Source organism: Salvia hispanica, chromosome 3 (genome assembly GCF_023119035.1).
Source record: "Salvia hispanica cultivar TCC Black 2014 chromosome 3, UniMelb_Shisp_WGS_1.0, whole genome shotgun sequence".
Taxonomy (NCBI): Eukaryota; Viridiplantae; Streptophyta; class Magnoliopsida; order Lamiales; family Lamiaceae; genus Salvia; species Salvia hispanica.
The window spans coordinates 17899326-17910256 of NC_062967.1; the positions used below are offsets into that span (position 1 = coordinate 17899326).

General features: G+C 34.5%; 1 protein-coding gene across 1 annotated transcript; it reads right to left on the reverse strand.

Annotated features, from left to right (window-relative positions):
- Positions 1-5125: 5125 nt before the first annotated feature.
- LOC125209496 (tyrosine/DOPA decarboxylase 1-like) lies at positions 5126-5500 on the reverse strand. The gene has a single exon (XM_048109095.1). It carries the CDS (start codon positions 5498-5500, stop codon positions 5126-5128), a length of 375 nt encoding a protein of 124 aa, XP_047965052.1.
- Positions 5501-10931: the final 5431 nt, after the last annotated feature.

Here is a 10931-nt window from a genome sequence, read left to right on the forward strand (position 1 = left end):
ATTTTTGATTTTTCGGGTTTGAATCTACGGCGGTTGGGTGTCTGTGTGGCGGTTCTTGGTGGCGGCGGCGGCTGGTGGTTTGGGCGTTGCTGTGCGCGATTTCTAGCTGCGAAGCCTTGCCTGATACCGCCCGATGATGAGTCACCGGTAGTCGCACCGGTCGAGGAATCTGAGCTTGCTGCCGGCGGCATGATCTTGAGCCGAGTAGCCTCTCGCTTCACTCGTCCATACGCGACTTCGGCTGAGGGCAGTGGATGTTCCTTCAGGATGTCTCGCCGGATTCTGTCATATCACTCACTCAATCCTGTGAGAAACTTGAACAACCGCCTTGTCCCCATGTATGTTCGGAATTGCCCGACTCCTTTGTCGCAGCAGTCAATCGGGCGATTTTCGCATCGATCTATTTCTATCCAGATTCCGTGAAGACGTCGCCAGTAAGTTTCGAGCCCTTGTTCTCCTTGTACTATCTTACTCGCCTTTTCCTCCAGATCATATAACAGGTACGGATCGGAGGTGCTCGCGAAGGTAACGAACAGACTCTCCCATAAAGCCTTTGTGGTTTGGTGGTGCGTGAAGTCCACAACAATATCAGTTTCGATATTGTCGACTATCCATGAGAATACGATCATGTCGGTTTCTTCCCATTCGGTATAGCCCTTCGTTCCCAGTTCCGGTGGCGCTGGTATGCCTGTGATGTGTCGATTGGCTCGTCTTCCTCCAATGGCTATCCTCATCAGTTTGTGCCAGAGGGGATAGTTATTCCCATTGAGCTTGACTGCCAAGGTGACATGTTTGCTCATTCTCAACCTTGAATCGTCTAGGTTTGGCTTCTCCTTTTCACCGTCTGACATGTTGATTCTGTCTGTTTGAGATTTGATTTCTGCCCTGTTTTTGGTCGAAGGTTTGAGGAGGGTATCGAACAATGATGAATCAAATTCTGAGTTTACTGATTGAAATCGAAAACCATGCTCTTGATACCATGTTGAAAGATATGTGTATTATTCATTCAACTTGTTCTCTACTCTTTACAATGTACACGCCCTTTAATAGGCTAGAGAAGGATATTCACATGGTAAGATTTACCCTAATTACATAATAGGAAGAATATATTAATTCCCTTAATTATGTGATCTCAATCAATCTTCTGTAATCTACACCAATCTTCTTCTTCTTTACTTGATTCTTTCCAACAATTATTAGGTAGAATGAAGAGTCACGTTTCTCTCTGAACAATGCATGGGGAAGGTAGAAAGCCATTTATTTATTTAAATTAATTTTGATAATCTATCCAATTACATCACATCAAGTATCACTTTCTCTTCTTTTCTTCTCTATTTCGAATACCTCACACTCATATCTCTCTCTCTTCTCCTCTTCAATATCAGACCTTACATCTACTTCATTTTTTAGCCAAAATGTCTCTTGAAAGTTACTAGATTCGCCAGCGCTGAAGTAGGAGGGGGCGGCGCCATGGAAGTGCCGGAGAAGGAGGAGCTGTGGTCATGGAAGCACTGGAGAAGGAGAGGATCGCAGCTGTGAATTTTTCTTTTTTTAATGTTTGGATGTGGAACCGGTCGAACCGAGCAGCGGTTTCCAGCCGAACCGCCCGGTTTCGCCGGTTCAAAACGGCTCAATTGTCTGACGGTTTAAGATGCCAAATCGGACCGGAAAGACTATCGGTTCGCGGCCGAACCGGTCCAACCAGCCGGTCCATCCGGTTTTTAAAACACTGGTTCTAAGATTGGACGGACCTATTGTGTCTTTCATGAGCATAATACACCAATCTCATCCAAATAGGTTTGGAACGATACTAGTCTTTAATGCGAAATAGCCAATCTCATCAAAATGTAAGAGAAATAGAAAAGTAAAATGATTGAAGTATTAATAGTGAAAAATATCATCTAACAAGATGTATCTTCTTTTCTCACAACCATCTCATAAGAACTCCAACTTAACCTGATACAATTTTGAGGTGGTTGACCCCTAGAAAGTCTTTCAGGGGGTGTATGAGTGGGAACAAAATATATTGGAGAGACTTGTGTTGGTTTGGTTTGTGCGGACAACTGTCGATCTGGTAGGATCATTACATTACATATGGTATTAGAGCCAAAGCTATCACATTACGATGTGACTTTGACATGAACTGAACGGAAGCTGGTGGGAATGTAACATCATGAGCAAAAGTAGAGGTGACGCTAGTACATAGGAACAGACAAAGAGCAACTCTTAATTATAAAGCAGAGGGTTACACAAATGAAATGAAACAGGCCAGAAAGAGAGGGATTAAGGGAATATGCAATGACATTCCACATTCGAGGAGAGCTAAATATATTTGATAGGGGCTAATCATTCTAACAAGATGCATATTCTTTTCTAAAGAATGATTAGCTCAAGCAATTTTTGGGATAGGTGAGCCTAGAAATTTTTTTTTAGGGGGACTTGTGAGTGAGAACAAAGCATGCTAAAGAGACTTGTGTTTTCTATGTAGATAGTCATCTATTTGGGCCAACGAGGCATAGTAGCCTCTATGAATTGTGCTAAGAAGATTACAAAGGTATGGGATGATCAACAATCGCTTTACAACCGAACCATGAACCATGTGTGTGGTGCCACTTTCTGCAGTCCAAGGCTGAGCTAACACGTTTTCCTCGTTCGTCTCTATGCTGATATATCCTAATTTCTTTCATTTTTGGTTTTTATTTATTGCTCAATTAAATTAGAGAAGTTCTTAAATAAGGTTCAAAATTGATTTTTAGGTTGTTGGTATCGTTGATTTATGAGATACAATTTGGGTTTATGTTATCATGTTGAGATATTGCTCAGTTCCTATACCTATATCTATACATATATAAAATTGGAGTTTTAGGGATATTTGTTAGAATGCCATTTTAAATTGAAATTATAATTTAATTAAAATAATTTTTAATAATGAATTTATATATCAACATGCGACAGATTGGTGATTCACGGCAGTTTCATAAGCATGTATTGATTACATCCCATTGAAATTGTTCAATTAAAATTAAAAAAAAGTACTTGGTAACAATAAAAGAATGCATCTCTCAGTCTTCTCTTCATTTTACAACAATCAATGCTGATCAATGTTAATTAACACAGAAATACGAATGGTTAGTAGAATCCAAGAGACTATTAAGCCAATTTTAAACAATCTATCTAAGGAAATCTATATAAACGACTCATTCACAAACAACAATGGACAAAATGAATTGAAAGCTGTTCGTGTTACGTATCATATAAATTAACCAGGGAGAACATCGTTGAATTTGGTATAGAAATTGGTCACTATTTTGTGGAAATTAAAAAAAGTCTTTCAATATTGAACTTCTTATAGTACAATTTTATTGTCATAAACCTCTTGCGAACAAGGTTGAGCATATATAGAAAATTCTTACCAATTTCTCACAAGCTTAATAACACATTTTGTTCCTGTCACAGCGACTTGAATCTACATGGATTCTCAAGCCCTTTGCCGATACAAAAATCGAGATCGTGTTTGGAGCATCTATATATATTCATACGGGAAAATTCACTTTTGGTGCTGAAAATACTCCAATACACATCTTATTTCTTTCTTTTCGCATTTTTGAACTGCACCTACCCATTTATGAGTTTACACAATAGCATATCCAAAATAATTTTCAAATGAGAATATGGCTAAAATTTTTATTAAATGCAAAATTAATGGACTAATTGACAAATTCCATAATGCTAAATGAGTATTCAAATCCAATTGGACTTTAATTGTTTTGGATGTTTTACTTCTTTTTTTAATTTTAATATATTACTATTCTCCATTAATTTGTGACCAATTATGTTTATTTATTTTGTTTTAATTAATAATTTACAATTTATTATTTTTTCTTAGTTAATTGTACTGCAAAACAAAATAATTTGTTAATAAATAATAGTAGTATACTATAATATAAATATATTAATAAGAAAATCTTATTATATTAACAAAATACTACGGGGTTATTTTGTAATTTGAATAAAACATATAGATATGATTGATGAAGTATAAAATATAAGTGAATAAAATATATTTGAACACCTTAAGACTTCAAATATAAATTATATTATTAGTCATATTATCACACCTTATTTATGCTCCAACTTATAAACAAATGCTCTTAATTTCTCTTCAATTAAATCTTAATGTATTGATATTGTTAATATCGAATATTCTTAAAATAAATATAAATACTTCACTTCAAATTATCTTAATATTAACAAAAATATGTACGTATTTTTTTTTGCTAAATTCATGAATCAATATATTTCTGTACACTATTTTATTTGGACAGTTATTTGACTATTTATTTTTTCATAATAAATTATTATTATTTATATTTATTATTTCATATGACGATATCATTTCATTAAATTATTTCATAGTATAAAATAATTGTAAAGAAAATAAAATAGGTCGGCACGGCATGGGTGTTAACTAATTGAAATGTAAATTAGTAGTTGTGAAGAAGTATTTTGTATAAACTTTATTATTATAGATCTTATAATTAAAGAAATATTTAATTTTTAATTTTAAAAGAAATTTGATTGTCTTATTTCAAGGATGGATCCTTGACTTTGTTTTGTCTTCTGAGTAACTGAATATAAGGTATAATAAAATTTAAAATAATAGCATACTAGTATAGTATTAACTATGAGAAATAATATCACATGTATCTTATGTAAGTATCTCATTTAAGCAAGTTTAGTAGTGTTTATTTTATTACATATATTAACCATGAGAAATAATATCATACGTATTTAATGTAAGTACCATATGTAGTATTATGTTCATTTAATGCATGTTTAGTAGTGTTTATTTTATTTTATATATTTAATTTAATTTTAATACATTAAAAATAATTATTGACATTTTAATTTTTTAATTTCCAAAAAAGGGGCTCGATTTGTTTATTTTCTCTTTAACTTCAACAATTGAATAAAATAACAAATTGAGCTTTGAATTTTATGAAAATTGTAAAATTAAAAGGTCAATAATAATTTAAAATATATTATAATCAAACTAAATATATAAAACAAAATAAACAACACTTACATATATTAAATGAGTACATATATTAAATGAGTATGATGCTCAGTGGTGATGCTCGCATAAATTGTGTAGCATATCATTTTCGGCAGCGAGCAACATTGCTTCATCAACATGCTCCTTCACCACCTCCCACGCCAGGTTAATGTGCCGATTTTCAGTAAAGCTCGCTCCGATGGCGATTCTAATCACATACATGCCGCCATTCACAGCGTGCGTCATGAAAATCTTGCCGGATTCGTTTACCGATTCAAGCAGTTTTGCGTTGAGATTGTTAATCCATGTTTTGTCGTCGGGGACGTGGTTTTCGCCTCTGATTTGGATCGGCGAAATGCGGAAGCAGACGGTGGAGAAGTTTCTAGGCACCGCCACTTCGAGCCGCTTGTCCGCTTTTATCCGCAGCTCGAAATCCGTTGCCATTTTGATGTGGCGACGGATGAGCTGCTGGAGCTTAGCGACACCGTAGCTGCGGAGGAGGATCCATAGCTTGATGGAGCGGAAGCGGCGACTTAGACTGATTTGCCAGTCTTTGTAGTCTACTACCTGATATAGTTACATTAATTATGACCGGCCAAGGTTTACAAAATTTTCACCATCAAACATTTTGTAATTAGGGTTCTCGATATTATAATAGTACTACATTTCCATGATTATAAATATGGTAAATTGTCAAATAAATAAATAAAAAATGGTCAAATTCTAGTTGATTCACACTTTTCAAAATATGAAAATCAAATCACGTAAACATGAAAATTTCGCAATTATTTCATCCATCTCATTCTCGGTGAAATATGCGATGATATAGCAACCTGACTCTAAACACGTGGAAGTGTTATGATTGTGTTAGCTAGCTTTGATACTTGTTTATGTCATGGGCGATGTGTTAAAAATCAGCTGACCCACCATTGCATATTTCGTGATTTAATTTTTCAGATTTTGAAAAATGTGACTGACAAGAATTCAACCATCCCTTCAAAATATTATCAAAATTATAAATTTACAATAATGCTGTTATAATGTGATAGAGATTTCAAATAATAGCATGCATCTTATCATGCAATTATAAACTTTATATAAATTATTCATATAATACTAAAAATATTCTCATTTTTATGTATAATGATGTTTATTGTCGAAAAATATACAAAATGATTAAAACATCGGTCGGATTTTGAAATTATAAATCTTTATAACTATTTATCGCACTCCGATCTAGATCCACCACTGACAGCGGCAAGGAGTTGATCACGGGCTGGCTGTTCGGGCTTGGCATCGCGACGTGGAACAGAGGCTGCCAGGGTGGCAGCCCGTGTGCCTTGTGAACGTGTATGCCCAAAACCCTAATTGCGGTTTCAGTCAGAGGCTGCCAGGGATTGTTTTTTCAAACCTAACGATTTAATTACTTTAATTATGATTTAATTACTTTGATTTCAAATCAATCAAATTATTCTCAATTTACTTGAATTTAATTAGATTAATTGCTTTAAATCATGGTTTAATTGATTGGGATTAAATGTAATCCTTAATATTTCCTACAAGTTGACTAAGTTATTTGAGTTTTGTTGTTGATTGATATATTTTGTTGTTGATTGATATATCAAATAGATTAATAATATTAATAATGGTAATTTCAATTAATTACTAACCTGGTGAAAATTTTCAAATTAATTTGGAATGTAGGAATGGGTCTTTAATGAATATTCCTATTGATGCTTTCATAATTTGATTTAGGTTAACTAAATTTTGTCTTTAATTTAATTAGATATGTATGGATTTAATAACCCAAAGAGAAGAAACATTGACAAAAATTATTCACACAAATTGCCCTTTAATTTTAAACTGGTTTTTATTTAAACCGATTTTCTTATTAACTATTATCCCTTTACTTAATTACCTTTTTATTATATTTGTAAAGTTAATCAATATCAAATTATATGGTTTATATATGAAAATATGGAAATATTAAACATGGATGATCATTACAAAAAGAAAACAGAGACATTTATTTAAGGGAAATCTCATAAATGGAGGTAACACTAAGAAATTGGATGATAACACTATTATTTGCCTAAAACATTAATAATTAATCTTTCCATCCCAAGGTAGTTGTGTCGTTAACAGTTCTTTTTATTTCTAGTTGTAGTTAAAAAAATAATAATAATATTTGTAAAATAACAAATAAATTAAATAATATGCACAACATATAAGAAATTAAATATAAATTGAAATATTAAAAAGTTTAGCACACACTAGATAATTAAATTATACTACGAAGTTGTATGATGTGTTCATTATTTCTACTCACATATTTATTATAATAATTATTTTAAAAAATACTATATATTTTTTAATAATAATAATAACAATAATTTAAATATTATATACTATAAATTATATATTCTTTTATTCGATCCCACGAATTCTATTTTCTGGGTCCGTCATTGTGCTGGATGACAACTACTGGTCGCTGGGTGTGTGAACAAAGAGACTCAGACACCCATAATACTATTAATCTAGTAAAGGGAAATAAGGGTCGAATCCCACAGGGATGGATGCGAGTGGAGTTGGGAGACATTTGGGAAGTTGGCTGCGGCCACACTTTAAGTGGGTTAAGTGTAAACTAAGAGGGAGAATTGATCAACTAAATTACTAAACGGATCAAGCTAAACTAGAGAAAAGTAACTTGATCAACTAAGTTAAAAATGGAAAGACAAGGGTACTCGGGACCACTAACACAAAACGCGCGCACTATCTAAAAGCTGTAACGTCTAAAAGGTAACAGATACTGCATTTCTAACAAATTTTTATCTTCTTCTTCACCAAGCAACGAAATAAAAACAATGAAAGTAGATCTAGAACAGAGCACAAGCGTAAAAACATGAAATCAGACAAAACAAACATAGATCCATATGAAAATTACGTAAATAAAAGCAGATCTAAACTACTTCATGCAAGTTGGCGAACCGAAATGTAAATCTACCTACACGAAAGCATAAACAAAGCTGAATTAAAGAAAATAAAAACAATCAAAGCAGAAAACACCAGATCTGAAACAACTTGAACTAAAAACTCCATTTCATAAAAGGATCTTCGATAAAAAGCGATGAAAACAGAATTCCAGCACAAAATATAAAGATCAAACGACAACAGAAAAGAAACTAGAGAGTAGCTGAAAATAATCATGGAAAACAACTAATCTGTGGAAGCGATGAACTAAAAACAAAATTGAAATTGTTTTAACCCCTTGGGGTGCTACGAAAACTCGAACTAGGACGACTTCTATGTAGATCTGAGTCTCTCGTTCCTTGATGAGATAGAAGAGATGAACTCTGAGGTGGAAAACGGTAACTCTTGCTGCAGCTAGCTGACTCCTTACTCCATACAAATAAACTAAGTGAATTTTAAGGTGACTGGAAATGATGATCGATGATGATGAACTTTGTGCACTCTCTCCATATTTATAAGATGATGTTAGGTCCAAATCCCTAGGGCAAGCCCATCCTATCTTTGACAATTATGCCCCTCTGAGATAGCATCTGCTCTCTCTCTCTCTCCCGTGACTCATCACTTCAGGTGATAGACTCCATTGGATTAACTTGTCGGCGCAGCGGATCAACTTAGCTCCGGACATTCCAGCACTTGCCATTTTCTTCGTTTTATAGCTCCTGCACACTCAAATTCACCATTCCTTTTGTACATTATTAGCCACGTTAGTGTAATAAAACCTATAAAACCATGCTTGCAACGAGCCCGATCAAATACTGATATATTTCGCTAGATGAAAATACTAAGAATTAAAAATATATGAACGTAGTCATTTTTTATAATCAGATATTAGAAAATCATTTAATAATAAAGTAATTGGATGCGAATTACTATGTGTTGGGACTACCACAGCAGAAGACACAGAAAACAAACAAATCCTTACGGATCTATTTAGGTGATTGTGCATTCGATTCCAATTTCATGCAATAAACTAGATCTATAGATAAAACACATCAAAACACATGATCATGCAATTTGATTTAGTCGATTGTTACCTCTTGATCAATCATAGGATTGTCGTTGCTAGCTGCATCTCCCGGTAATCCTTGATTTATCGACCACAAATCTTTCACTCTATCCTTTGTCCATGTAATTCATCCGTGTGGGTGGATCTTGAATAATCAATAAAAGCTTGGTGAGATCTAGAAAGAACTCCACACAAAACAATCTATCTCAATTCAATTATATGGATTAGAATGAACAAGACAAGGCTAAACCAAAACCTTAGATCTCCTTATTCTATTGGCTCAAAAATCAAGACAAAAATGAGAGAGAGAGGCCAAGTTATCGGCGGCTAGGATTCGGGTTTTGAGTTGTGAATTGTGTCAATTGTATGATAGGGTTTCCCCATCTCACCACTATTTACAAAAGACTTATTGGGCTAGAATGGGGATCCATGGAATGAAATAGATGTTGGGTTCACTGATACGCTCAGATTTTGCACTATTTTAAGGCCTTTATTTGGTATGTTTTTAATGTCTAAATTGCAATTCATAGCCATATTTTGTATATTTTATCTATTTTGGTATTTTGACATGTTTTGTGAGAATTTTGTATATTTGAGCCAAAAAGACATGAAAAAGTCAAAGTTGGAAGTTTGGAGCGTTCAAGCCATCCAGCGGTTCGTTGCACCATGCGTAGCGGCCGCTGGAGCCTAGCGTACGCTACACTTATAGCGGTCTGCTCCGGAGAAAGTTGTGCTGAAAAAGTGAAGACGCCTAGCGACCGTTGGGGAGCTAGTAGCGTCCGCTCGGGAATCTCCAGAAGCTACTGGACTAATTTGCAGCGACCGCTACAACACATGCAACTTCCGCTATCTAATTGGACAGAAGCTACGGACATCGCACAACGACCGCTGGCCAAGTGCAGTGGTCCGCTGCGAAAATGCGGCGCACGAGTTGACCAATTTTCTCTCCAGATTTTACCAAAATAAGCCGCATTTTTCCTTCTACCAATAGGATTCGAACCATTCCCTATAAATACCCCCTCAAACCTCTTCATTCATACCTTGCTTTTTACCATCTTTTTGCCTCATAATTCTATAGTATAAGTTGAGAGAGTTCTTCCCTTTGCAAGGGGTTGGAGACGAAATCAAGCGAAGATCAAGGCTACGAGGATTCTACCTTGGGTTTTATTGCTTAGTTCTTATGTTCATTTTGTTTTCCCTTCATTCTATGTTTTTAGATTATTCTATCATGATGCGTTAGTAACGACTTTGGTTATACAATTCCTTTTTCTATTTAATATCCATTTTGTTTTTACTTCGTTTCTTCCTTAAGTTGTTCCGTAATACTTCATGTTTAAGTGACACATTCGATGAAGATTTAATATAACTTGTTACATAATCGTGAGAGGTGGTTGGCGAGTTAGATCCACTTAATGGACACTACAATTAGCTTCCCTTAAAACGACACTGTTAATTGAGAGTGAGGAGTTTTCAAGGGTCTTAGGAGCTTTTTTAGGAGCTACGAATCTAGGATTGACAACCCTAGTGTTGGTAATCTACGCTTGTACCGCATGGGCATAACTAGTGTGATTCGTTCTATCGGAGTATAAACTGTGCTAGGCTATTGTAGTTGGAACTCGTATAACCATAACTGTGAACGCACATCCCTGAAATTCTCTTATCTCTCATACCTTTATCTCTATTATTTGTTGCAATTAATTGTTTACCGCTTTCAGTTTCCTTGTTTTCTAAAAAGTTTTCAAAAAATTCTTGGTTCTCCAAATAGTAAACGAAGCTTAGTAGAAGGTAGCCAGTCGGTGATATTATTCCCCATGTTTGACAACCCAGTACTAACCTTTA